Genomic DNA, 26,615 nt, shown 5'->3' on the forward strand with positions numbered 1-26,615 from the left:
CATGGCTTTTTGTCCCCAGGGGATGTCAGGGATGGGGGACAGCTGCTGGGAGAAGGCTCCGAGTGGTCTTGAGGCAGCAGCCAGCCCAAGAAGCCCGTCTTCCTAGAATCCTAGAGGGGCTGGCTTGGCCAGCCAGGGGAAGTCATGAGCAGATGGCATCCATGGCTGGTTTCTTGGAGCAAACCCCAAGACTAGCCAGTCTACCTAGCATAAATTTAGGAAGAAAGGATAGAACTGTACTGGGCAGGAGGTTTAAAAAAAGAGTACTTGTTTTGTTCCTGGAGACCCGTCATCTCCGACCAGCAAAGGTCTGCTCCATCGAGGACGGCTGAGACCTTTGACTTTTCAGTGACCGTGGAACACACTCTCTGTAGTGTTCTCCATCTTGGCTGCATGTCCAAGTCACAAGAAAGGCAAGGTTTTTTGTTTGTTTGGTTTTTTGCTGGCCAGTGACTGGGCCCCATCCCTCAACCAATTAAATAAGACTCTTGGAAAGTGGGGCCCAGATATCAGTAAATGCTTTAACTTCTCAGGTAACTGCCCTGTGCACCCAGTGCTGTGACCTCCCAATAAAGGGAGCTGGAGTGCGATGTGCTTATTTGTGATCAGAAAGGAAGATTGACGGCTCAGAGGGTGGAAGAAGGTGCGGTTCACAGCGTAAAGAAATGGGCGAGCCTGAGGGATCTGGTTTCGAGCTTTGCAGCTCAAAGCGTGGTCCCAGTCTAGCAGCAAGCGCCACTTGGGACCTGGTTAGAATGCAGACTCACAAGACCCACGGAGTCAGAATGTGTGTATTGAAGATCGAGAGGCCTGCTTCCGCCATTATCTGGACCAGTGTTTCTCAACTGTTGACTGGGTTAGAATCGCCCCGGGTGCTTGAACAAATTCCAGTGCTAGGCTAGACCAGTTCTGTCAGAATTCCCAGGTAGGGAACCCCAGATACTGCAATTCTCCTGTTCAACCAAGTTCAAGGACATCCATCTTGACAAGTGCTTGACAAGTGCTTCTCAAACTTGACTGTGCGTGTGAATCAGCAGGAGATCTTTTGCAAATGTAGGCTCTGATTTGTGCATCTGGGTGGGACCTGAGGCTGTGTGTGTTAGTCACTTAGTCATGTAAGACTCTTGGTGACCCCATGGACTGTAGCCCACCAGGCTCCTCTGTCCACAGAATTCTCCAGGCAAGAACACTGGAGTGGGTAGCCATTTCCCTCTACAAGGGATCTTCCTGACCCAGGGTTGGAACCTGGGTCTCCTGCATTCTCCAGCATCACAGGCAGATTCTTTACCATCTGAACTATAGGGAAGTCCGACCTGAGATTATTTATTTCTAATAAGGTCCCTGGTGAGGCTCAGGCTGTGGATTTGATAAATATTGATATAGTAGAATCACAAGCATTTGTTAGGCCAACTTCCCAGTTTTACAGAAACCGAGGGTCAGAAAGGGAACAGTGACTCCCCCAAGATACCCTGACATGTTATTCATTCAGTGCTTGCTGAGCACTGTCTGTGCTGGATGCTGAGGCTTGAGCTGGGGATAAGACAGACCTGATTCTTCCCTTCTGAGGGCTTATCTGCAGTGGGGGAGACAGACAGAGAGCAAGTAATTAAACGAATTTCAGATCAGGAGAAGCGTGTGAAAGGGATGATGTGGTCGGGAATGACTTGGCAGTTGCTTTGGTTGGATCGGAAGGCAGGCCACCCTTGGAAAAGCAGTAGGTCTTGACTTCCACTGGGGTCTGCTGATTACAACTCTAAAACTTTTCCTTCCTGGACAGAGTCATCCTCCAACTGCCCTGGGATTCAGAGATGGGCCCTCCTAACCCTACTGAGAACATCTGACTCTGGTCCACAACCCCCTCTTCCCCTATCCGCTTTCCCTTCCCCTCGACATTCTCATTGCCTGTTTGTGGACTCAGGGTGGAGCCTGGGGAGTGCCCCCCTCCCCTGCCCAGAGCAGAGCATCGACTTCTTCATAGAACAGCGTTCAGGATAATCGATTTATGGTTTCTAACAAGAACCAGAGCCCGTCCTGATGCGGGCCCCCACCATTGAGAAATCATCTGAGATTTTTTGTTTATCTGCAAGAGAGCACAGTCATGAGGGCGTCCCTTCCTTTCCTGATCTGCCAGAAGAATCAGTCGGGCTGCTTGTGGAAATGCCTGTCCCAGGTCCTCCCACCCTAGCTGGCTGAAGCAATCTCAGGAAAAGGCCCTGGAATCTGTGTTTTTAGTATGTGGCTCTCGTGATTCTTATGAACCAGATCACCGGGGGAAGTGAAAGTGGCACGGAGAGAAGAAGCTGGCGCCCTGTGTCCCATATCTCTTCGTGTGGCTCTTTGAGCTGCAGAAATGAATTCCTGGTGATTCAGAAGCATGGCCCTTGGCTGGATGTGTGATCGGAGGGATGTCTTTGTGTGCATGTAGCAGCGCACGCCGCTCCGTCCTCACCTTGCCAGCCTCTGCCCTTACCTGAAAGGGTCTCCTGTCTCCTCTGTGACCGACCAGACCCTTCCCACTGCCCGTGTGTGTGCATGCTCAGTCACTTCAGTCGTGTCCAACTCTTTGTGACCCCATGGACTGTAGCCCTCCAGGCTCCTCTGTCCGTGGGGAATTCTCCAAGCAAGAATTCTGGAGTGGGTTACCCTGCCCTCCTCCAGGGGATCTTCCTGACCCAAGGATTGAACCCGAGTCTCCTACATCTCTTTCATTGCAGGCAGATTTTTTTAGTGCTGGGCTACGGAGGAAGTCCCTCCTGCTCCCCGTGCTCCCATTAAAACAGTCCCCTCCACTGCCTTCTCCAGTGCACCTGGGCAGTGAGGACTTGGATACCATGTGCACTCAGCCAGAGTCTAAAAGGGCTGCAGGAGGCCTCCTGGACCATCTGGTGGCCCCCACCCTCACCCCAGGGTGTGGCCCCAGGGGACCTATTCGGGTGGAGTAGCGGGAGCTTGGTGATGGAGGGGTGGGTGGTGGCCAGCACCAAAGGAATGCCTTGAATGTGCAGAAGAGATAAACTTAACTTCACTTGTCCAAATGTGAATCACACCCTTGTACCTTTGAGCTTAACTTTCATGTAGAAAATGGGTGGATGTACATCTGTTTCCTGGAGCTGACCCTTCTGAGGTCAAACTGAGGGAGAGGACAGTGAGGGGAGCCGCGCCTGGGAAGCTGGGGTGGGCCGGTCTGGCCTGGGATGGAATCCGTGAGCTGTGGGATGTGGCTTCCCTTTCAGGGGCACAGGACCCCTCTGGACCCCTGAGGTCACCTTGAGGGGTTAGGGGGACATTCAGAGTGAGGAGGGCTGCTCCCTGGATGGCCTTGCAGCTGTGCGCTTCCTGGAGGCGGGAAGAAGCAGGTGGTGGGTGTACCCTGGTCCAGTGCCGAGGCCAGAGCGTCCACAATGCTGACCGCATGCCTGTGACTCCTGCCTCCTAGGTGGCCCGAGGCAGCCGGGATGACAACTCTCCCCAGGAACCCTGGCACCTGAGAAACATGATCAGCAAGTCCCGTGAGTGTTCACCAAGAACTCCCCCACCCTCGGCGATGGGCTCCCCGGAGGCAGTCTTCAGCATCTTCCTTTGACCCTCCGGGGGTTGTGGAAGGACAGATACGGAGCTGGGGGTACCTCTCTTCCTCTTGAAGGATGGCAGACATGCTCAGGTCCAAGCCCCGAGCCAGAGAACTATGGCCCAGCAGGGGCCTGCTCTGAGCTGGGGTTGCGGGAGCCCCAGGCGGGGCAGGTGGGAAGGTGGCCTGGGGCCATGCCTGCCTGTTCCTGCATCCAGCTCTTGTGTACATTCACCCTGCAGGCTGGAAGCTCCTGGCCATGCTGGCTCTGTTTCTGGCTGTCATGGTGTGGTACTCTATCTCTCGAGAGGACAGGTACATTGAACTGTGAGTCCATCTTCCATGTTCTTCTGTGGGTTTTTTTTTTTTTTTAGGGGGCTCAGGGATGGAGTGTCATGGAGTGGGGACCTAGTGATAGGGAGGAAGGTTCAGAGAGCCAGAGGGTGGCCTCTCCCTTACACTATTAGCTCAGAATCTTTCTGTGAGCGTGGTTGGTAGGGTTTGGGGAGGTAAGGTCTGGGATGGGTCCCCAGATCTCTCACCCAAGGGGTTTAGGAGAAGGAAGAGCTGGGTTCGCAGTGACTTGGTTTCAAGGTGCGACTTGGGCTGAGATGATTCCAGCCTGTGAGTCACTCTTCAGGGCCTTGGAGCCTTCATGCCCTGGGAGGAGGCGGGGACTGCCTGGAACGCTGGCACCTGGGCCTGGGAAGTCTGACCGGAGCTCCTATTTCCTCTTCTTTTCTGTCCCCAGCTTTTATTTTCCCGTCCCAGGGAAGAAAGAGCCATGTCTCCAGGGTGAGGCGGAGAAGATGGTCTCCAAGCTCTTTGGCAAGTAAGTGTGTGAGGGTGGGGGGTGGGCTGAGGACAGCTAGAAGGAGGAAACCGTGCTGGAGGACATGGGTCAGGTGAAGCCAGTGCGGGCGGGGGAGTCCCTGGACGTGTATACGTGATATTAGTCTGTGGTCTGACCCTGTTTCTGGCATCAAGATTAATCACTTTCTCATCCCCACCCTGCCTTCACCTCTGCGCAGCTACTCCCGAGAACAGCCTTTCTTCCTGCAGCTTAAAGATTATTTCTGGGTCAAGACCCCATCTCTCTATGAGCTGCCCTACGGGACCAAGGGGAGTGGTAAGTGCCTGCCTTGGGGAACGGGGTGGGTGGGAATGGTGGCCTCACCTTGGCCACACCACTTCTTGGTCTTTGCCATCCACGGTCCCAGCGCCCAAGTTCTCAGCCAGGCTCAGACACTGGGGTCAGGGGAGGGAGGGCTGGCAGCCTTCGGAGAGGTTGCTGTGGTCATCAGCCCTGTCGAATCTGGTCCTTTTGCAGAAGATCTGCTCCTCCGGGTGCTAGCCATCACCAGCTACTCCATCCCAGAGAGCATCCAGAGGTAAGGAGACACGCCTTCCTGCCTCAGTGAGAAACAGTCATGGTCCAGCACCTCCCGGTGAGCCTGCCTGTCTCCAGGGAGGTGGGGATACTGGTCCCCATGGCAACCAAGCCTGGGTATCGGGCTGCCAGAGTGGGCAGAGGTTGCTGAGGGTATTGCCGTGGTTACAGGCCGGCCTGGGGGGCAGTGGGGGACTCTGAAATGGGATTGTTTTGCAGTCCTTCCCAGGCATCTTCCCTCCTCTCCTTCTCTCTCTCCTGTGCTCTGCTCAGCTTCCTCTCCCTTGAAAGCCCAGGGCTGCAGAGTCAGCATGACCAGGAGCAGAACTCTTTGGAGATGCCTGGTCCATGTAGGGGGCTTCCCAGGTGGTGCTAGCAGTAAAGAACCTGCCTGCTGATGCAGGAGACTTAAGAGACACGGATTCCATCCCTGGGTTGGGAAGATCCCCTGGAGGAGGGCATGGTCACCCACTCCAATACTCTTGCCTGGAGAATCCCATGGACAGAGGAGCCTGGTGGGCTACAGTCCATGGGCTCACACAGAGTCGGACACAACTGAAGCAACTTGGCATGCGCACGGTCCATGGGAAGCAGGGCCTGAGGGGGCCTGGGGCAGACGGGGGCAGGAGTGCGCGGTGAAGCCGGAAGCAGGGGCTCCTTCCGGGTCTCACCACCCTGTTCCCATGGCAGCCTGAAGTGCCGCCGCTGCGTGGTGGTGGGGAACGGGCATCGGCTGCGCAACAGCTCTCTGGGAGAGGCCATCAACAAGTACGACGTGGTCATCAGGTCCGTATGGCCGCCCTTCCCTCTTCTGTCTGGGGGGCGACGGTGGGCAGACCAGCGGGGCTCAGGGTGACGGGCATCCTCCTCCCCGCCTCCCAGGTTAAACAGCGCTCCGGTGGCTGGCTATGAGCAGGATGTGGGCTCCAAGACCACCATGCGTCTCTTCTACCCTGAATCCGCCCACTTCAACCCCAAAGTGGAGGACAACCCCGACACACTCCTCGTCTTGGTCGCTTTCAAGGCCATGGACTTCCACTGGATTGAGAGCATCCTCAGTGATAAGAAGCGAGTACGTGGGGACACTGGGGGGGAGAGGTCTCAGCTTCTGGTGGGGGAACGCTGTCCGGGGTCAGGCCCTCCTGCTCCATCATGCGTGCTCCGAGATCCTCAGGAGCCAGTGAGGGCGAGGCGTGAGCTCAGCCTTCTGCTACTGCAGCCCAGGGCGCCCCAGTGAGAAGCCTGGGAGCAGAGGGACCAGTCTGTACTCATCTCCAGGTGGGAGTAGGTTAGAAAAGTCGAGTTCTTTGTCCTTCTAGGCGGACACACCCCAGAAAGTCCACTCCCTCTCTTTGCCATCGGTTGAATGTTGAACTGTCCAACTGGCCATTTTCTGCCAGATGTTGACCTAGCCCCTTCTACCTGTGTGGATGTCATTGGGAGTGAGCTAGGCTTAGACCCCATACTCTCCACACCATGTCACCTGGCCTCCCCTGGGGACTGCCTCACTCCCCTCTCTCCCTGCTCCTCCCCTCCAGTCCCCGCCCCACCTCTCACCCTGCACTCGTGAGGACTCCACATCCCCTCGTGGACCCCTTTCCCTGGAGGAGCCCAGCGGCTGGACTCGAGAAGCAGGTTTTGACCCACTCCCCTCTCGCCTTCCATCCCCACCCGCCTAGGTGCGAAAGGGCTTCTGGAAACAGCCTCCCCTCATCTGGGACGTCAACCCCAAACAGATTCGGATTCTCAACCCCTTCTACATGGAGATCGCAGCTGACAAACTGCTGAGCCTGCCGATACAACAGCCACACAAGATTAAGCAGGTGATGAGGGGTTGTGAACGGATGGGGAAGCCAGAGGGCTGGCGTCCTGGGCGGGAAGTAGGTGGGACTTCCAGAGGCTTGGGGAGGTCCGGAGGACCCCAGACGAGGGGAGAATACCAGCGGAGAGGGCGGCATGCATCTGAATAACACAGGCCCCAGGCACACACCTGACGTTTACAGCAAGGCAGAGTTCGTACTCTTTTTTTTGTTTGTTTTTAAAAGAACAAATGGCAGGGTTTTTCTTTTTCTAAAGATATAGTTTTATTTATTTTTGGCTGGGCTGGGTCTTTGTTGCTGCCTGAGCTTTTCTCTCATTGTGGTGAGCAGGGGGCTACTCTCTAGTTGCGGTAAATGGGCTTCTCATTTGGTGGCTTCTCTTGTTGCAGAGCACAGGCTCTAGGGCGTTTGGGCTTCAGTAGTTGAGGCTCAGCAGTTGCAATTCCCAGGCTCCAGAGGACAGGCTTGGTGACTGTGGCACATGGGCTTCGTTGTTGCGAGGCATGTGGGATCTTCCCGGGCCAGGAATTGAACTCGCGTCTCCTGCATTGGCAGGCAGATTCTTCATCACTGAGCCACCCAGGAAGCCCAAGAATGCAGACTCTTGAGATGCCCAGAGGCATCGCCAAAGTGGGGAGTCCAGGAAGGGTGTTGTTACGGCTTGGGAGCTAGAGTTAGAGGATGGTTTTGGCAGGCGCTGATCAGAATCTGAACACTGGGGATTTACTGGGACAGGCAGTAGTCTTTTTTTTTTTTTTTTTTGGACTATGTGGCTTGTGGGATTTTAGTTCCCAACTAGGCGTTGAACCTACACTCCCAGCAGTGAAATTGTAGAGTCCTAACCACTGGTCAGCCAGGGAATTCCGGACAGTCAATAGTCTTATTTTTGGAGTTCAGCCCAAATGAACATGGAGCCCAGCCCAAATCCTTCGGTTACTATTTGATTACTTTATCTGTGATCTGATCTTGGAACATATTGGTCTAAGGGAGTTAAAAGAATTGCAGTTGGTCCTGTATACTGTGGTTTGCTAGGTGTGGCAGTTTGGGGAGGCAGGGTGCCTCAGCAAGTTATGGTTTTGGTTTTGGCTCTCTAGTGGTCTCTGGCTGGCGGGCTTCGTCATACTGGGTAGCATCTCAAGCAGGTACTTCCATATGTCTTTGAGCCCTCAGGTTGTGTGGGGTAGGAGACAGAGGTAACTATCAGACAGAGAAAGGACTCAAGGTGCTGCCTGCTGTATGGCCTTGGGCCAGTCAACCACTTAGAGCCTTGGTTTTCTTATCTGAGTGGTGAGAAAATTATAAGTACTGACCTTTCCAATAGCCATTCTGGGATTTAAAAAGATAATTATGTAATGTGCTTATCATGAAGGTTGGAACACTGTGAATGCTCAATAAATATTAGCCAAATTTTGAATAAATGATTTTATTCTTTTTTTCTTTTGGCTGTGCCACACGGTTTGTGAGATCTGTTTCCTGAGCAGGTATTGAATCCATGGCATCAGTGGTAAAGAACCCATCTGCCAGTGCAGGAGATAAAAGAGATGTGGGTTTGATCCCTGGGTTGGGAAGATCCCCTGGAGGAGGAAAAGGCAACTCACTCCGGTTATTCTTGCCTGGAGAATCCCATGGACAGAGGAGCCTGGTGGGCTACAGTCCATGGGGTCGCGAAGAGTTGGACACGACTGAATCGACTTAGCATGCATTCTTGGCAGTGAAAGCTGGACTCCTAACCACTAGGGCATCGGCCACCAGAGAACTCCCTATGATTTTATTTTTTACTGAATATCTATTATGATTCAACTTCCTGTGTTGAATGCCTGCTTTCGTGACTGCTTAGCACCAGGCCCCAATTTTGAATACACGGGGAGTAAGACATACTCTTTGCACATAAACACACAGGTTGCAACCTGGAGTGGCAAGATGCTCTAGCAGAGGGTTGTTCCAAGTGCTGTGGGGTCTTGGAGGAGGGGTGGACCTCTGCTTGGGGCTGTCCAGAGTGGTACCATCAGAAGAGGTGAGACCAGAGTTGGGCCTTAAGGGGTCTTGGGGCCCAGGGAGCAGACACTTGGGGAAAGGTTTCATTAGGCAAGACCAAGGAGCGCCCGGCACTGAGTTCTAGTGCAGGAAGAGGTGGATGGGGGACAGCAAGGAGGAATTTTATGCCCCTGATGGTAGAGGGTGAAGACTCGAGAGAGAAGCCAGAGATGAGGACCAGAACCTGGCTTCTAGCAGAAGGAAGAAGAAATGGATGAACCTGACATCTGTGTTGGTTTCCTGTCACTGCCTAACGAATGACCACAGTTTAGCAGCTTAAAACAACACCCATATATTGACTCATAGTTCTGGAGGTCAGATGTCCAATACAGCATGGCTGGATTCTGGTTAGAATATACAGGCTGAAATCAAGTTGGCGGCCTGACTGCATTCTTGTCTGGAGGCTCAGAGGGGGATATCCCCTTCCAAGTTCATTCTTGTTGTTGGAAGAATTTGCTTCCTTGTGGTTGCAGGACTGAAGTCCCCATTTCCTGGCTGACTTTCAGCCTAGGGGTGGTACCCTCAGCCTGTTAAGAGCTGCCCACATACCTTGCTGTCCGGCCCCCTCTATCTTTAGGCCAGCAGTGCGTGATAAATCCTTCTTGTGTTTCACATGTCCGACTTCCTCCACTGCTGACCTCTAGACCCAGATGTTAAAGCTCATGAGAGGAGGTCAAGCCCACCAGGATTATCTATCTGCCAGGCCTCTGTGCCATATGAAGCAATCTAACACAGCATAATATATCTTATCATTTTCATAGGTTACACACACTCTCAAGGGCAAAGGTCATTGGTGGTCACCTTAGAATTCTCCTGCTACAGCATTGATTTTAAGGTGAAATTGAGGGATGTATGATAGTTCCAGGAATGTATGATAGTTCCAGTTGTTTCCAGGACAGCTGGGTGGATGGTAATATGTTTAACAACGACACAAATACAGGGGGAGAGGAGAGCTTGGTGAGTTTAAAAAGTCCACGTCCAGGCAGAGCTGGCTAGAAGGTGATGAATGTGTGGTTTGGCAGAGGTCTGAACTGGTTGAGATAACACAATGGAGGTAAAAGCAATAGGGTTGAAACGGAAGGCTGGGGCAGGAAGTGACAGATGAAAGGATAGGAGAGCTCAGAAAGGGGCCTGGGGAACACCTGGCCTTAGGGGGTCAGACAAGATCCAGGGAGTGCCCTGAAAATGGGAGTGCCCACTGAAGTGGTCTGGAAGGCAGGTCGTCCCAGCCAAGAAAGAGGATTTGTGAGGTTAGGCTATGGGGTGGCACATCCCTGTGAATGAGTCCGTGGTGGAGAAACTGAGATCTTCATAGCAGCCCCTGTGGTGGGGGTGGGGGAGGTCCTGCTGACCCCACTTTACGGAAGGCAGAGCCCACCCTTATGAGGGTACACAGCCTGGGTGTGTGAGCGCCCTGGGGCTTTCTGGAGAGGTAAGGGTCTCCAGGATGGAGAGCAGAACCTTTCTACTCCTGCAGGGACTTGTTTAATAGTTCCAAGCCTCAGTTCCCCAGTTGCATACAATGGGGCTAGTAAAAGTATCCATCTCAAAGTGTGTTAGGACTGGATGAGAGGTGGTACAGTGGTAAGGAATCCATCTGCCAAGGCAGGAAATGTGGGTTCCATCCCTGGGTTGGGAAGATCCCCTGGAGAAGGGATAGGCTACCCACTCCAGTGTTCTTGGGCTTCCCCGGTGGCTTAGACGGTAAAGAGTCCACCTGCAATCTGGGAGACCTGGGTTTGATCCCTGGGTTGAGAAGATCCCCTGGGGGAGGGCATGGCAACCCACTCCAGTACTCTTGCCTGGAGAATCCCTATGGACAGAGGAGCTTAGCGGGCTACAGTCCTAGGGGTCGCAAAGAGTTGGACACAACTGAGTGACTAAGCAAGCTTCAGCCTGCCATATGGTAGCCATGAGCCACGTGTGGCTAGTTTTTGTTTTTTGGCTGTGTCCCATGGCTTGTAGGATCTTATTTCCTCTACCAGGGATCAAACCCAAGCTCTTGGCAGTCAGAGCCCTAACCACTGGACCACCAGGGAATTCCCCACCGAAGGCTATTTAAAATTTAATTAGAATTGAATAAAATAAAAAGTTCAATTCCTTAGCTGCATGAACCCCACGTGGCTCGTCACTGCCATATAGGACAGCACAGATGAAGAACATTTCCATGATACTAGAAGGTTCTCTCGCAGGGCGCTGGCCTAGAGATGCTGAAAGACTCCGGCTCCCTCTAATACCTTGCCCACCCCTTCCCCCTCAGAAGCCCACCACAGGGCTATTGGCCATCACCCTGGCCCTCCACCTCTGTGACCTGGTGCACATTGCTGGCTTCGGCTACCCAGACGCCCACCAGAAGAAGCAGTCCATTCACTACTATGAGTATATCACGCTCAAGTCCATGATGGTAAGCGGTCCCTGCTGGGGCACTGGGTGGGGCTGACTGGCCTGGGGTTGCTGAGTGAGTGAGGGTGGTGCTGGAGGCCCAGAGATGACTCACCTGTGAGGTCACGCAGAGTAAACACTGGGAGCGTGGCATCTGGACTCCCAGGCCAGCATCCTCCATATTCTGTCTTCCTTGCGAGAGCCAGCTCGGGGAACAGAGCTCCCGGGCACGGGTCACGGGAGGACCAGAGAGCTGCCTAGAAGTTCCTCAGTTTGCTTCCTTGGCTGTCTCCACAGTGGTCAGGCCACAATGTCTCCCAGGAGGCCCTGGCCATCAAGCGGATGCTGGAGATTGGAGCGGTCAAGAACCTCACTTACTTCTGACTCGGGCAGGAGCTGTTCCCATCGGCTCACCCTGCTGAGCAGCCCCGGTCCGTGCCTCTGGGGGTGCCGGGTGCCAGCGTGGCCTGCTTGGACTCACCCTCTCCTGTGTGGGGAGGGGGCCAGGTCTGAGACGAGGCCGTGCCCCTGGCTGCTCTGGTGGAGGCCAGATGGAGTCAGGGTGGAGGCCCTGGGGCAGGAGGGGCTGGGCCCAGGCACGGGGGCTTGCTTCTGTGGCATCCCCTCTCTGCCAGTGTCGGGAGATTATTTAAGGGGCTATTTAATTAAGGGGTAGGAACGTGCTGTGGGCTGGCCCCGTGGCATCCAGAAGAGGGGGCATATGGCAGTGTTCTGCTCACTTTTGACCCAGAAGTGATGCACCCACTACGGCCTAGGCCCAGAGTGGGCCTCCCAGGAGGGCGGGGCGTCTGAAGTGGGTGGTGCCCCCCCAGAGAGGGGCTGCTCCCTCCCAGCAGGCATGGGAAGAGCACTGGCGCAGGGTCTCCAAGGTGGAAGTGACCTAAAATAGGTTACAAAGTATTAAACTATTTTTCCTAAAACAGAAGCAGCTGTGATACTCTTTGTCCTTTCAGATGGAAGAAGAGGCCGATGGGGAGTGGGCCACAGCAGTGGGCCCCCTCGCCCCGTAGCAGGCAGGCGGGCCAGGGTTGTCTGGGAAGTCATTGTGTACTGAATACGATGCTTGGGTGATGCCAAGTCATGCATTGTCACCCTGGCAGAGCAGGCAAGCGACTGGTGCTCAGCCGCCCTGTCTGCTGGACACCTAGCCTGGCTCTGCATCCTGGTTTTCTCTCCAGAGGTAGGAGGGGCACGAGGATGCCTGTGGTTGGGAGTGGCAGCACCCTCATTCCCCTCCCTCTCTCTCCCTCACCAGCCTTGTTTCCAGAATCACATGTTGGAAGGTGTGTGTTTGAGGACAAGGGTGGAGACAGACAAAGAAAGCCAAGTTTCCTTCTCAGATTAAGTGGGAATCATAAAGTGGAGTTTACAGAAAGTCCTGCCAGGGGCCCAGGCAGCCAGAATTGGGATGGGCAGGGCACGGGTGGTGTCTGAGGGCTTGGCAAGGCCCGAGAGCAGTCGCTGGGCCAGGGGGTGGAATGATGGAATGCCTTTGCCCTCCATCCCCTCTCCCCCTGGGCCAGGTTTTTATAATCGTGATAGCCTTGCTGTCTGCTGGTCTCTGCCCGGCTTGCTTTCCCATCTTCCCAGACCTGGCTAAGCTGCCAAGTGGCGTCCCGCCACTCTCCCAGCTGTGCCTTTACATCTGGAGCCAGGAGGGAGAGCCGGACCTCCCCCAGTGGGAAGGGACTCACAGCTGTGTTCCTGGCTTTCTCGGAAAGAGTTGCAGCCTTGAGGTTTTGAGACGGCAAGGCTGGGACAGGACAGATAAGGAGGGGCAGAGATTTCGGAGGAGCGGAGGACCATGGCAGGAGATGGACTTGCTCTGTCGGAAGCCTGGCAGAACCCCTCTGTTAGCTGCTGTCCTGCCAGGGGTGAGAGCAAATAGGGCTACAGCCCCAGGCCCCCTCCTTTCTCCTCCACATGGGCGGGCTTCGTCTCCAGGCTTTGTCCTGGGGGGGCCTTGCTGACCCCGCCGGGCGTGCGTGTGTGCAGGAACCTCAGCTCTGCTTATTCCTGGTGCATCTCCAGCTGCTGCTTGTGAGGGTTTGCATGGGAGTGTCCGGTTCCCCGTGCAGGCCATTGAAAGTGGCTGTCAGCACGTATGATCCAGCTGTCCTGGATTGGGGCCACTGCCTGTTACTGGATGTGCCTAAACTCGAGCCAGAAATCAAACTCATACCCACCACCCTCCTCCAAACTCCATAGACACACACACACACACACACACACACACACACATAGACACGGGAGCGATTTACATTTTGGCATGAAGCTTGTGAAGCCTACACACAGACAGTCCTCCATGATTACATCCACACAGGAGTGTGTATGGGAAGTGGGGGGGTGTGCATACCCCCCAAACTGGCCATTGCTCCTTGGGTGGGGGTGTGGGGTCAGCGTTCTCCAGGGTACCCCAATCCCAGGCGGATAGAGGCAGCACCAGGGGCCCCAGGGCAGACAGTGGACCTTTGATGAGGAGTTGCTGGATGGAGTTCTTTCGAGTTCTGAGAAAGGGACTGTCATTCTTCAGTTAGCCTGGCCAATGAGGATGAACTGCCCGCAAGCCCACCTGCCTGGTTCTGATTAAACCTGGCCGCTGGGAAAAGGAGGCAGGAGAGAAGCAGGGCATGGCAGAGGGAAAGTACTTGACTGCTAGCCCACAAATGTGGGTCCTCCAGCGGGCTCTACCACTTAATTCTGTACGACCTTGGGCTGATCACTTCTCCACGTCTGTGCTCCAATTTCTACATTCCTTGAAATAGGAGGGAGGGTCCAGCCAATGAGGACCACCGGTGCTGAATCATCTGGGTGTGATTTAAGAATGCAGATTCTCGGGTTTTACCTAGGCCAAGAGGGATGGAGCCCAGGAATCTGGAATTTTAACAAGCACCCGCAACCACTGCTCCGGTCGTCTAGACTACAGGATAATCTCACGGGCCTCTTTCAACTCAACGGTCTGCGTGCAAAACCCAGGCTAATCCCCGGTGCCCTTGAGCCGCGTTAATTACGCGCACGCGCGGTTTTGTCCCGCGGGCGGGGGCGGAGGCCGGTGCGGCGCACGCGTCGTCGGCCCAGCGGGCGCGGGGCAGGGGCCGCCCAGGCAGTGCGGCGCCCTAGCGCGGTGCGCCCGGGGACCCCGGGGGTGCTGAGAGGACTTCGCCTCCCTGGCAACCGGCTCCGGCCCTGGCAGCGGCCGCCGAGCCCGCGCCCGTCTGACTGCCGGGTTTGCAGGCGAACCACGGTTTTTTTCCGGGGGGCTCGTCTGAACTCCCGCCGGGGCTGGCTCATGTGACCTACGTTGATGTCACCGCCGGGGCGGGGGTGACACAGACTCGGGCTGCCGGCCATCGGAGGAGATCCGCCCGGTGCGGTGTAGACCGGGCGGCCCATCTCTCCGCCACAGAGGCCCGGAGAAGAGGCGGAACAACCGGCTTCACCTCCTGGCTGGGCAAGACAGAGCTTAAGGCTTTAGTCCATCATCATGTCGAAATGATGTTCTGTATTCACATTAAGTGAAAGTGCTGAACACTTCGGGTTTTTATTGACACTTTCCGAGGACATGAATACATCCAGATGCCTTCCCCCAGAGACTGGCCAGCAGCCTGCTAAAAGTTTGAACTCGGAAGTGGTTTTGCCTGTGAGACAGTTACCTGTAAGCCCACACACAAACCCGTGTTCTGTCATGTGACCTGTAAAATAGTGATTACGCATGCCTGTCCCGCAAGGAGGTTTTAAGGATCTAGTGGGAATGTGTCTGGCAAAACATCGGGTCGACTGTAAAGTATGATGTCAGTGTTAGATTGTAAAGCTACTTTTTGCACGATGAAGAATACCTGAAAGCATATGAAACAGGTGAGGTCCATCTGGAAGGTCAAACGTATGCCCAGGTAGAGCTAGTTACAGAAAAGTCTCTTCAAGTCACCAACAAGCTCAGCAGAGGAAGGTAAGAGGCTGGTAAGAGGACTCAAATGCAGGCTTTGCAGAAAACAGCAAAGAACTGTGAGTTCAAACTGCTCTCTGGCAATGGTTTTCAAGGTGAAGTCAGACACGCTCAGGTGCTTTTGGAGAAAGGTGTTTCTGGGGTGGCATTATGTGTTTCTATGGACATGAGCTTGAGCAAACTCCAGGAGATAATGGAGGACAGGAATCCTGGTGTGCTGCAGCCCGTGGGGTTGGAAAGAGTGACCAGGTCTGGGGACTGAACAACAATGTTTCCATGGCAGGCAGCCTCCCAGGGCAGGTTGCTAAACAAAGGCTGAGAAGTGCATCTTAATAGTTGGTTAGCTCTCCCCAAACCATCTGACTGTTTTGATGTCTTAATTATAGCTTCAGAAAATTATTTGTTAGTTTTGAGCATTTCCTTGGTTTGTACCGGATGTGATTCCAGGAAATCTTTCCAACTTAAGAGTTTGAGGAGGGATCTGTGTGTGTATGTCAGTAGTTAAGAGACGGTTTTCCTGACCAGATCTTTCTTAGTGACTTGACCTCTCTTGTTAGAGTTTGTGGGGATTCTGCACTTGAGAATTGAGGCAGGGAGATGAACCTTGGGTCTTATTAGATGACAGATTTGGGGGGAGCCCTAATGTATTGGGGGCTCCCCCTCTTCAAGTAAAGGGAGTGCAGGGAGCTGGGAGCAAGTTGGGGAGACTGCAGTCCTGTGTAGGAGGGTTAGCACAGAGGATTTGACAAAAGGCTTTAGGAAAAACAGTACGTTGGGAGCCAGAGTTCAAATTTCCTGGGACGCCCAATTTAAAGTACTGCACCCCTCAAGAAAGACGCTGTTTCCTCTCAAGAATCTTGCAAGACTGGCAGGATGGAATTTGTGGAGGGAATGATAGGAATTACCCCAGGGAATTGAAGTTGGAATTACTTAACTAAGCTGTTTCAGAACTGTCTATTATTCTGAGGTTTCCTATAACATCATTTATGTACATCATCAACTTTAACACTTAAGGAGTGTCTTCACTTGGCTAAAAATGTGTTTCTCTTCTAAAGAAAAATATCACAAGAGGACAAGTTACAGTCTGGTAGGGAGATTCTTTCTAGTTCTGTGCTTTTTTTTCTGTACATTTCTGTTCCACTTGTAGCCCCACATGGCACGAGAACTAGAAAAAATTTTAATTAAAAGTCAGATAGGAAATTCTCATATGAAAATTCTGCTGTAGAAGTCCTGAATCTTTATCTATATCACTTTATCACTAATGCCCTCTCCACTCAGTATTTCTCCCAAGTGCAGAGCCCACTAGTGTCATGAATTTGTCTTCTAATCCTTGGGCAGCAAAGCCCTGGCTCTTTAATTTCTTTACAAAGGTGATGAAGGTGGTATCTTGAACTTAGTTCCCTTGAACCTGTTTTTGCTTAATTAAGGATGACCTTTGCAGGGATAAATCCCTATATTCAGCTTTTATCCTCAGTGGCACTTCTCCTTTTGTATAAGGAGGAGTAGATTTCAGGTAAGGTCTAGTTAATAAGACCCCGATTCTCCCTAAGAAGACCTGTTTCTTGAGACTTCACATACCTTGTCTTTGAATCTTAGTACTTTAGATTCACTCCAAAGAAGACAGCTTAGAGAAGCATTATGTGACTGTTCTCATATCTTTCCAAGGTTATTTCCAAGGGCCATAGTTTGAGAAGCAACGGAAGGAGGTTCCTTTGTGTGGCCGGGGCTCCCTGATCGGTGAGCACAGGGAAGATATTTGGCCCATGGATTGAGGCCATCCCAGCCCTGTGGGTGGGCCGAGCCGGCTGGCCCAGGAGGAGCTCTGGAACATGGAATGGCAGGCAGATACAGGCCCCAGGGATGTAGACCAGAACTCAACGATGGATCTTGTGAATGTCATGAGTTCACAAAAGGCCTTGTAAAGATGAGGGCTGTGGTAGGTGTGAAACCACAGGACCTGTGGTCCAAAAGCTTTCAGTACATGTCCAAGATTTCACCAACAGAGAGAAGGAGGAGATGGAGCCAGGAAGAACAGCAGTTAGAGGGGGAAAATGTGGACGGGCCTCTTCCTGCAACAAAAATACATTCATCCAGGAAAACAAATCCTTATGTTTCAAAAGAAGAGTAGCTTGGGATTGTCTCATTTTTCCCAACTGATGACCTAGTTAGGAAAATGGAAACACAGGGGATTGGGGAAAAGATGAGCCTTACGGAATTTGAGAAGTAACATCAGAGCAAGGGAGTGTTTGATCACTGAGTCTCAGAGATCCTGTAGTTTTGATTCTGAAGCTGCGAATGGCTGGCCTGTGGTTACAGCTCCTAAAAAACAGCTTCTGTAAGAGGCTTCTTTAAAGGGGAAGTAGACATCAAGATTTAGTTGAAATGTCCTCGGTTTATGTCTAAACGTTCATGTTTTTGAAATAAACATCTATATGCAAATTAGGATCATTTTTATTTAAATATTTATACTTTTATTTCAACAGAGAGTTGATTTTATAGGGAAACTTCTTAGAAGAAACTAATTACAGGACTCCCCCCTTGTGGTTTTTTCTGGTGGCATCCCAAACCATGCATACGTGGGAAGGGCTAGTGGGACTCCTGGAGTGTGTACCTGGTGATTTCAGTTCTGATCATGTCCTAGCAAAGGCCATGGGCCCCGTGTATGCCCCTCCCCCATATAGGAAGTGAAAAGGAATTTTTGTTGGCTCCTTTTCTCCTGTTCTGAGAAATCTCCCAAAAGTTGCATTACGTTTGCTGTTATTCCCCGTGTTCCCCTCCACTCCGGAAGCTCCCAGGCAGCCTCAAGGCCTGTGCCTTTAAGCACTGTTTCAGCCATCTCCATCAGAGACGGGTTTACTATGGTGCCCTGGTGCTTTGTATGAGACCACCTTCCATTCCATGAGAGTTGAAGACATGGTGGAAAAAACCCTGGGCTTTCCAGACTGATAACGAGCCTGAGAGTTAGAAATTGGGCCCTCGGCCAGTGACTCGGAGCCAATAACGAATTGTAAAGCTATCGGAAAGCTGGATCCTGGCCTTGGGAATGGGGCGTGGGGGGGGGAGTGATTTGATACACAGACGTGCTTTCCCAGGAAATTGCTGTCTCTCCAGGTCATTCGGGGACTGGGGGTGGAGGATGCCAGTCATGCCTTCCTACTGGAGCTGCAGCCTGCCCTTCCTCTGCCCGCCCCCGAGTGGGTCCTTGCTTATGGCCTTCGGCACCGGGCATTTTCTAGGATGAGAGTGGCCTTGGGCTTTTGCTGTGGATGGAAACATGTCACAGAGGAAAGCATCTGTTTAATCTCATGTGCGTCACTTGTTAGCTCTGTGACCTTGGGCTGGTCTTTTGGTTTCTTAAAGCCTCACTGCCTTGTCTGTTAAATGGTGATACTTTGTAGAAATATAGGAATTAAATAAGATTACAAATGTGAAGCACTCATTTCAGTTGATGTGAAGTCACCTGCAGGGAAATTCAGGGCTTCCCACTTAATTTTTTTTTTTTTTAACACTTCCCTTTACCAACTTTTTTGCCTTTCAATCCTGCATGAGAAGTAAATGGGTCCAGAGGGGTAAAAGGATGTATATAGCTCAGTCCAGCACCCTTATCAATGCCTTGGCGGTAGAGCTTACTGATTTCACCTACCTGTGTTCTTCTCTTTCACCAGGGCTTACGTGTGATCTCGTACCCTTTCAGTGATTCTCTGCTGTGTCTGTGCCTTGGAGAGGGCTCAGGGGGTGGTCCCATGTAGCCAAGTCTTCACTGTGCAGCCCCATCTTCTGTGATGTCCATAGCCCCACCCTGGGAGTGTCTGAGCCTCTGAGGGAAAAGAGGGTTCTGTTCTCCAGGAGATCAGATTTCTTCCCAGGTTATTCTGTACCATAACCTTGGGTTCCAAGAAAAGAATGGGCACCTCCATCCTTTTAGAAGAACTGTGTATTGGGGGCGGTGATGATTGTGCAGGGGGTAAGGGGCAAGGTAGGCTGTGGTGAGGATTAGAAGGTCAATTTCCCACCCGCCTCCAAGGTGGGGGAGAGCAGGAGAAGTGAATGGACAGATCATCTTAGGTCACCCTCCTCCTATTCTAGCACATCAAGGCATTTTGCATTTGATCTTACACCCTTATTCTTTATTAGCAAAGGCAAAATATATACGGGAAAGAAGACTTGTGGGGTTAGAGGGCTTGTGGGGTTAGAAGACTTAGAGGGCTTCCCTGGTGGCTCAGTGGTAAAGAATCTGCTTGCCAATGCTGGAGACACGAGTTCAATCCCTGGTCCGGGAAGATCTCATATGAAGCCCATGCGCCACAAGTATTGAGGCTGTGGTCTCGAGCCCTGGAACCACAACTGCCGAGCCCACGTGCTGCAAGTACTGAAGCCTGTGCATCCTAGAGCCCACAGCCGGCAGAGCCCTTGCAACAAAAGAACTCACCACAATGAGAAACCTGTGCTAGGTAACAAAGAGTAGCCCCTGCTTGCTATAGCTAAAGAAAAGCCTGCACAGCAATGAAGACCCAGCACAGTCAAATAAATAAAATTTTAAAATGTTAGCAATTATTAGGAAAAAAAAAATTAAGCTGGAGCCCACAGGCATCTGTGCTGGGCCAGAAATGGTACTCTGGTACCAGGAGCAAGCTGTGGGGCTGGGATGTACAGTTACAGTTCTTAATCAGTTTCTACTCCCTCGGGCTTGGGGGCTCTAAAGGAAGATATGAAGGAAATGGGAGGTTCTGAAGCAATAGGAAATATGGTGGAAGTAGATAAATCCTCTGAGTGGAGATGTTATGAAGGCAATGCATAGAATCTGGGGATTGAGGCCGTCCAAGGAAGCAATGGTGGGGAGAAGCAGCTTTTCATGACGAAGGTCCCCATGATGGGTAAGGACTCCAGGGAAGGTTTGAGGAGAAGAGGCTAAAACTTAGGAGGAAACTCCAACCTTCAGGACAACGTGGCTTTCGCAGAGTGAGCATTCTAATTTGGCCCTGTTTATCCATGCCAGCCTGTCGGCCATCACCATGCCAAGCTTTCCACCCAAACAAAGCCATTCTTAGAAAGAACATCATTTGAGTCTCATAGTGTTCGGTTGCTTGGTGGCACAGGCTCTTTGAAGAGGGCCTCCTCCCCTGAACCCCCAGTGGAGGGAGCTGACTTTGCAGAATACTGCCAGAAGAAAGGCCTAGAAGGACCCCACCAATGCGGTCTGGCCCCTTTGCCCCTGAGCTGTATTTGGCATGAGTCAGGTGGTTGGTGAGGCCCCGCGTGCGTGCGCCCTCTGGGTTGGGCACCTCCTAGAGGAGTCTGCCTCTAGGTCCTGTCGCCATCGCAACCAGAGCTCTCCACTGCTTGGGAAAGCCGAATGAAAGCCGGGCCAGGAACCCTGGGTTCCCAAAGCATCCTCTGAGCTTTTGGGGTCTCCCGTGGCTCAGCAGGAACAAAAGAACAGAACGGATCTCTTGGAGGCAGGGCCCCTAATGTTTATTCTCAGACGGCAGGTAGGCATGAGGAGCTGGTTCGCATCCTCTGGTGCCCCTGCAGTCTTACTGAAGACAGGACCACGGTTCTGTGTGTGCCTCTAGGCTCAGCTGAGAAGGCGAGTCTCATCACTTGAAAGGCCGGTCTGCTGGTCCCCTCAAGCCCCATGCATCCCCAGACACGGTCTCTCCAACCGCTGTTTAAAGAACCCTGACCAGAGCAGCTCTCACACTCCTTATATTGACTCTGAATGTGCAGGGGTGGGGGGGGAGGAGTACACGAAGCAGGGGTGGGGGGAGGCTCTGGGTCACACAGCCTGGCCAGGGGTCCCCAGGTGTCACACTCCCCCTCCTTCTCCCCCCCACCACCCCCCCAGACACAGTCTCTGATTAGACCAGTCCCACCGCAGAGCTGAGAGGCATCCAGTCCAAGGACAGAACTGCAAGGGTACGGACACAAAACACCGAACAAATTGGGTGGTGGCCAAGGGCCAGGGCCGGTTCTGGCTTCCCAGCCTCGGCGGGTCTGGGCTAGGAGCGGCAGGGACACGGGGTAGCTCAGTGCCGGGGAGCGCTTGACCCCCTGCTCCCCAGGGCTGCGGTACTGAAGCACAAGAATGGGGAGAGGGCTGGCGGGCAGCGAGGGGTACAATTCACGAAAGCCGAGTTTTAGCTGCCTCTGGAGCCTGTGGGAGGGGCAGGTGGAGGAGGGCCTCCAGAAAAAGGCCGGGACGGAGAGGCCGGCAAAGAGCACACCTCCTCTCGGCTGCATCCTCTGCCCGCATCTCCCACCCGCAAGCCCCCGTGCGCTGCCGCTGGGCCCACGTTTGTGCTCCATCCATCGGGGCTGCGGGGAGGGTGGTGGCCCTTGGGGCTGTCCTGGAGGCGGCTGCTTTCGGGGTCCTTTGCAAAGTCTCTGCCGAGCCAGACCGAGCTCTGACCCGTCCCCCACCCTCGGTCCGGGATGCTCAGACGTGCGTCTGCATCCGCCGCTGCAGGGGCCGGCTGGGGTCGGAGTTCTGCGAGGAGGACTGGGAGTGGTGGGAGGAGGAGGCCGAGGCCTTGCTCGCCTTGTCGAACTGCACATAGCCGTCCTGCTTGCCGCTGCTGCTGACGCTGCTGTCGCACTGCGTGTCCAGGAACGAGCTGCTGTCGCTAAGCGAGCCCCGCTGGAACTCCCGCTCGCAGAGCTCGATGGATGAGCTGCCCATGCCCAGCACGAACCTCTGCCCGTAGTCGTAGAGGCGGCCCTGGCCGCTCAGCGTGCTGTAGATGTTGGTGAAGGACATGCCAGTGGGCACGCGCTGCTTGCCCGTGGGGCGCAGGTCCGGCTGGCAGCTGGACAGCGAGATGGTGGGGGTCGAGTGGTGTTCCTTGAAGGTGTTGACGCTGTAGTAGCCGTTGGTGGGGTCCTGCAGGGGCCGGAGGGAGAGCCTTGTCACATCACTGGATGGACAGCGGGGAAGGGCCAGGGACAGACAGGAGGGAGGCAGGCGAGGAAGGCAGGGGGCCAGAGTGGGGGTGTGGATTATTAGCCTGGGCAGGATGCTGACAGGTATTCAAGTAGCGTCTTGCCCAGTGTGTGCTAAATTGCTCAGTCATGTCCAACTTTTTGCCACCCCATGGACTGTAGCCTGTCAGGCTCCTCTGTCCCTGGAATTCTCCAGGCAAGAATACTGGGGTGGGTTGCCATTTCCTTCTCCAGGTGATCTTCCCGACCAGGGATCGAACCCAGGGAATTCTCCAGGCAAGAATACTGGGGTGGGTTGCTATTTCCTTCTCCAGGTGATCTTCCCGACCCAGGGATGAATCTGCCAGTGCAGGCAGGTTCTTTACCACTAGCGCCACCTGGGAAACCCAGTCTTGCCCAGCATGTTTTGTTATTTCAGGGCAGCTAGCTCAAGAGCATGTGAGAATCTTTCATTATTTTTTGTTTTAGTCCAGAACATAGAAATTCATTATAAATGTGATTGGCAGGGAAGTTAACTCTCTCATCTCCTTGTGGGGTGAGGGGGTGATCCCAACTTTACTGAGAGGAGAGGTCCCCAAGGCGAGTTCTGGCCTTTCTCTTCTTATCTGCTGCTGTGGCTTGCCCGGATCTGGGGCCGGGCTCATCAGCGCTGCAGCCCAGAATCCAGGCCGTGCGGTGACGGTAAGCGGGGCTCTTCTTACCTTCAGGTTCTGAAACTCCTTCTCTTCTTCTTTGAGCACCTCCAGCTGCTTCAGCACTGAGTCTTGCTGGAATTCACCGCGGTCCATCTACAACCCCAAAACAGCTGCTCAGAGGGTAGGAAGTGGGCTGACTGTCCACTCCTCCCAGGGGAAAGCTGGAGAAATGAACTCAAAAGATGCTTGCCATCTCTGCCTCCCCCTTCCCCCAGAGGCAGGTGAGAAGAGTCCAGAGGAGATTCCAGATCTCACTGTTGTTCTTGGACCCTTGGACCCCTATGAGACCCCTATGAGACCCCTGTGAGATCCCTATGAGACCCCTGTGAGACCCCTATGAGACCCCTATGTCTCCCACCCCCTCGTGAGAGCTGGAGACAGAGGTGGGTGCGTGCAAGGCCTGTTTCTAAGGCGCACTCCCTTCCTTCCCTCCCTTCCTCTGTTGGCTACTGTTATCACCTCCAGGGATTTCACTTTGATTCAGTTCATTTGTGAGCATTTACTGACTTCAGGCCAGGCATTGTGCTGAAGGCCAGGCAAACAAAGATCAAGAGACTTTATGAAACAGCTTTGCTCAGCAGGAGGTGGACCTGTAGATAAATAACTGCAGAACCTCTGGGCAGCGGGCAGGACCTTGAGAAGGAATCAATGGAAGCTACCTGCGAGGAGGTGGCAACTAGGGCCTCACCTGTTATTCAGTGAAAGGACTTAGACTATTATTAAAAGTTATCTTCCTGAATGGAGGCCAGAGAGTCAGGGGGCAGGGATCTATTTCTGTTTCTCTTTGGGTCTCCAGCATGCCTGGTACAGTGCCTGTGGTCAATGACCAAAATCCTTTTGGAGTGGAATCATATTTAATTGTGTTGTATTAATTCTTTGACTTGCGGGTGCCCAGTGTGGTGCCTGCCATACAGCAGGGCTGTCAGAAATGTTATGTTTATGTCGAATGAATGAAGGGACATGCCTCAAAATTACTAAAACTTAAAAAAATAATACTCACTTAAGGTGAAAGATAAAGCATACTTGGCACACAGTGGGTGCATTAATTAGTCTGAATAGCCACAGTGGTGCCTGTCCCGTGGTGCAGAATGTTCTTCCCATCTATCACTTCTGCACCTGACACAATCTGGTCCAGGTCCCACCCACTCTCGGTGCTGGGATGTGTCTTTTTCTTTGTGACTCATTTTCCTGATCTATTTTTGGAGCCCTGGAGAATTAATCAAGGCTGTTCCATCCTGTTAACTCCCCACTAATGTTGCTTTTTTCATTTTCCAGTATTGCTGTGGCTATCTCCATCGGGTTCTTCTCTCCCACCAGATTCAACTTCTAAGCCTGCCTCTCCTCCATACTGGGCTGTATCAGGGCAGGGGAAAGAAGGTCTCCTCAAGGGGAGCCCTCAGTGGGTTTCTCTGCTGGGGTTATCCCCTACTTTTAACTGACTGCTGAGTGACCCCCACTCTTTAGGGTCTGGACCGGAGAGTGGTGTCAAGACAGTCAGGGGAGTTCAGAACATCCCACTGGGAGGGAATGCAAGGTCCCTGGGGATGAAGGACAGGCATGGGACCTCCACACCAGACTTGATAAAGCTCATCAACAGAGATGTCCATTCCTGCCCAGGTCTGGGCTGTGGTCCCCTCCCTTGTAAGAATGATGGTTCTATGTGTCAGATACTGTGTTTGCTTGGGCGAAGTAGACATTAGCAGACCTTTGAGAAACTCTGGGATTCTTGGTGACGCTCACAGGTAGTTAGATATATGTACTATGGAAGAGAAACATGTGGGACTTCCCTGGTGGTCCAGTGGTTAAGAATCCACCCTTCAGTGCAGGGGATGTGGGTTCGATCCCTGGCTGGGGGACTAAGGTCCCACATACCACAGGATCAGATGTGCATTTTAGAAGGACTCTGGTGAGTAAAATGGCAAAAGATGAGAATGTGGGACCACTTGGGAGGATGCTGTCTATCATGGACCAGGGAAGCCGTGAGGCCTGTGCTAAGGAGTAACAGTGAAGAAGTGGCAGAGGCACCTATTTGAAAAGATGGTGAAGTGGAAATTGACAGGACCGGAAAATCAACTGGATAGAAAAAGAGCAGCAGAGAAGACGTCAATTTAATTCCCTGAATGGTGGTGAGCATCTAACAGGGACCGTGGAAGGAGCCAGAGACACAGGGCTGACTTAAGGCGGCTTGCTCATCCTCTACTGGAGGCAGATAAGGAAACAGGTGACTTCATATTGATGTAAATAGCTCCCCTTCCTTGGCACCCTCACTGTGTCCCACTGGCTCCACGCTCTTCAGGGGTTTACCCACTGAGCCCTCACGCTGCCATGTACAGCATGACCTGCACCCCATTTCCTAGATAAGAAGACTGGGGCACAAAGAGGCCCAAGCTGTTAGCCCACTTGCCTGCTGCTGCTCCTCTGACATATTATAACTGTGACACAATATGCAACAGAGCATTCTAGCAGAGTTTTCCAGGGTCTGTCTGCACAGAGGGATGAGTCATGGTCCATCAGTGGAAATCAGAAGGAGGAAAAGGAGTGGCCTTGGGATTGCCAGAGAAGTTATGAGTGTACAACAGCCCAGCTCCTGAAGAGGAACATATGCTTATTGCAGACTTCCGTTGAGGGTGGGGGAGAAGGCATGTACTGAACGTTGGTAACACCCGTGTGTGTATGTGTATAGGATTATATCTTATGTCACAGCATATTATGACAATTTATGTACATCACTTTGCCGACAGAGGCCCTAATAGTCAAGTCAAGCAGTCAAGCAATGGTTTTTCCAGAAGTCATGTACAGATGTGAGAGTTGGATCATAAAGAAGGCTGAGCCCCCAAAGAATTGGTGCTTTCGAATTGTGGCGCTGGAGAGGACTCTTGAGAATCCCTTAAACAGCAAGGCTATCAAACCAGTCAACCCTAAAGGAAATCAACCTTGAATATTCACTGGAAGGACTGATGCTGAAGCTAATGCTCCAATACTTTGGCCACCAAAATAACTGATGCAAAGAACTGACTCATTTGAAAAGACCCTGATGCTAGGAAAGACTGAAGGCAAAAGAAGGGGTGGCAGATGATGAGATGGTTAGATGGCATCACTGATTCAATGAACATAAATCTGAGCAAACTCTGGGAGAGAGGGGAGCCTGGTGTGCTGCAGTCCATGGGGTCACAAAGAGTTGGACACGACTTAGCGACTGAACAGTACATGTGTTCCCTCCCTACGAACAGTTGGGTTCTTTGAAAGCTGGGAATGCATGTTAACTGTCTTAGGTCTCTGAGAACTTCAAACACGATATAGTAGACACACTATACACCTTTGTTGACTGACAATACAAGCATACTTAGTTTTATTGCACTTCGCAAATATTTCTTTTTCTTTTTTAAATAAATCCAAGGTTTGTGTCAACCCTCTGTTGGGCAAGTCTGTTGGCATCATTTTCCCAAAAGTGTTTGCTGCTCACTTCATGTCTCGATAATTCTCATGATAGTTCAAACTTTTTTTTTTTTTTGGGCTGGGCTGTGCAGCATATGGGATCTCAGTTCATCAACCAGGGATTGAACCCACTCCCCTTTCAATGGGAACCAGGAGTCTTAACCACTGGACCACCAGGGAAGTCCCCAAACCTTGTCATTAGTATAAGCTTTGTTATGGGGATCTGTGATCAGTCGATCTTTGATGTTCCTACTCACTGAAGGCTGAGATGATGGTTAGCATTTTTTAGCAATGAAGTACTTTTAAATTAAGGTATGTACACTTTAAAAGACATAATGCTATTGTACAGTTAGCAAACTAACAGTATAGTGTAAATGTAACTTTGGTA

At 52.5% G+C, this 26,615-nt stretch overlaps 2 protein-coding genes across 4 annotated transcripts in view; one reads left to right on the top strand and one right to left on the bottom strand.

Annotated features, from left to right (window-relative positions):
• ST3GAL4 (ST3 beta-galactoside alpha-2,3-sialyltransferase 4) overlaps window positions 1-12,140 on the top strand; it is a 53,996-nt gene extending 41,856 nt beyond the window's left edge. For 2 of the 3 annotated variants that reach the window (XM_065937385.1, XM_065937387.1), the window contains exons 2-11: window positions 3,437-3,509; window positions 3,811-3,895; window positions 4,320-4,400; window positions 4,600-4,697; window positions 4,899-4,959; window positions 5,649-5,744; window positions 5,841-6,030; window positions 6,638-6,781; window positions 11,073-11,216; window positions 11,492-12,140. In XM_065937385.1, coding sequence (XP_065793457.1) covers window positions 3,437-3,509; window positions 3,811-3,895; window positions 4,320-4,400; window positions 4,600-4,697; window positions 4,899-4,959; window positions 5,649-5,744; window positions 5,841-6,030; window positions 6,638-6,781; window positions 11,073-11,216; window positions 11,492-11,578 — 1,059 coding nt within the window. In that variant the 3' untranslated portion in view covers window positions 11,579-12,140. The remainder of the gene's footprint in view (window positions 1-3,436; window positions 3,510-3,810; window positions 3,896-4,319; window positions 4,401-4,599; window positions 4,698-4,898; window positions 4,960-5,648; window positions 5,745-5,840; window positions 6,031-6,637; window positions 6,782-11,072; window positions 11,217-11,491) is intronic. The other variant, XM_065937386.1, reaches the window with a different exon arrangement.
• An 8,887-nt stretch (window positions 12,141-21,027) lies between these two features.
• Window positions 21,028-26,615, bottom strand: part of KIRREL3 (kirre like nephrin family adhesion molecule 3) — a 595,366-nt gene continuing 589,778 nt past the window's right edge. Inside the window, exons 16-17 of the mRNA XM_065937390.1 lie at window positions 22,799-22,885; window positions 21,028-22,038 (exon numbers count right to left, since the gene is read on the bottom strand). Of these exons, the coding sequence (XP_065793462.1) occupies window positions 21,595-22,038; window positions 22,799-22,885 (531 nt within the window). The 3' untranslated portion in view covers window positions 21,028-21,594. The remainder of the gene's footprint in view (window positions 22,039-22,798; window positions 22,886-26,615) is intronic.

Source organism: Muntiacus reevesi, chromosome 5, assembly GCF_963930625.1.
Source record: "Muntiacus reevesi chromosome 5, mMunRee1.1, whole genome shotgun sequence".
NCBI classification, from domain to species: Eukaryota; Metazoa; Chordata; class Mammalia; order Artiodactyla; family Cervidae; genus Muntiacus; species Muntiacus reevesi.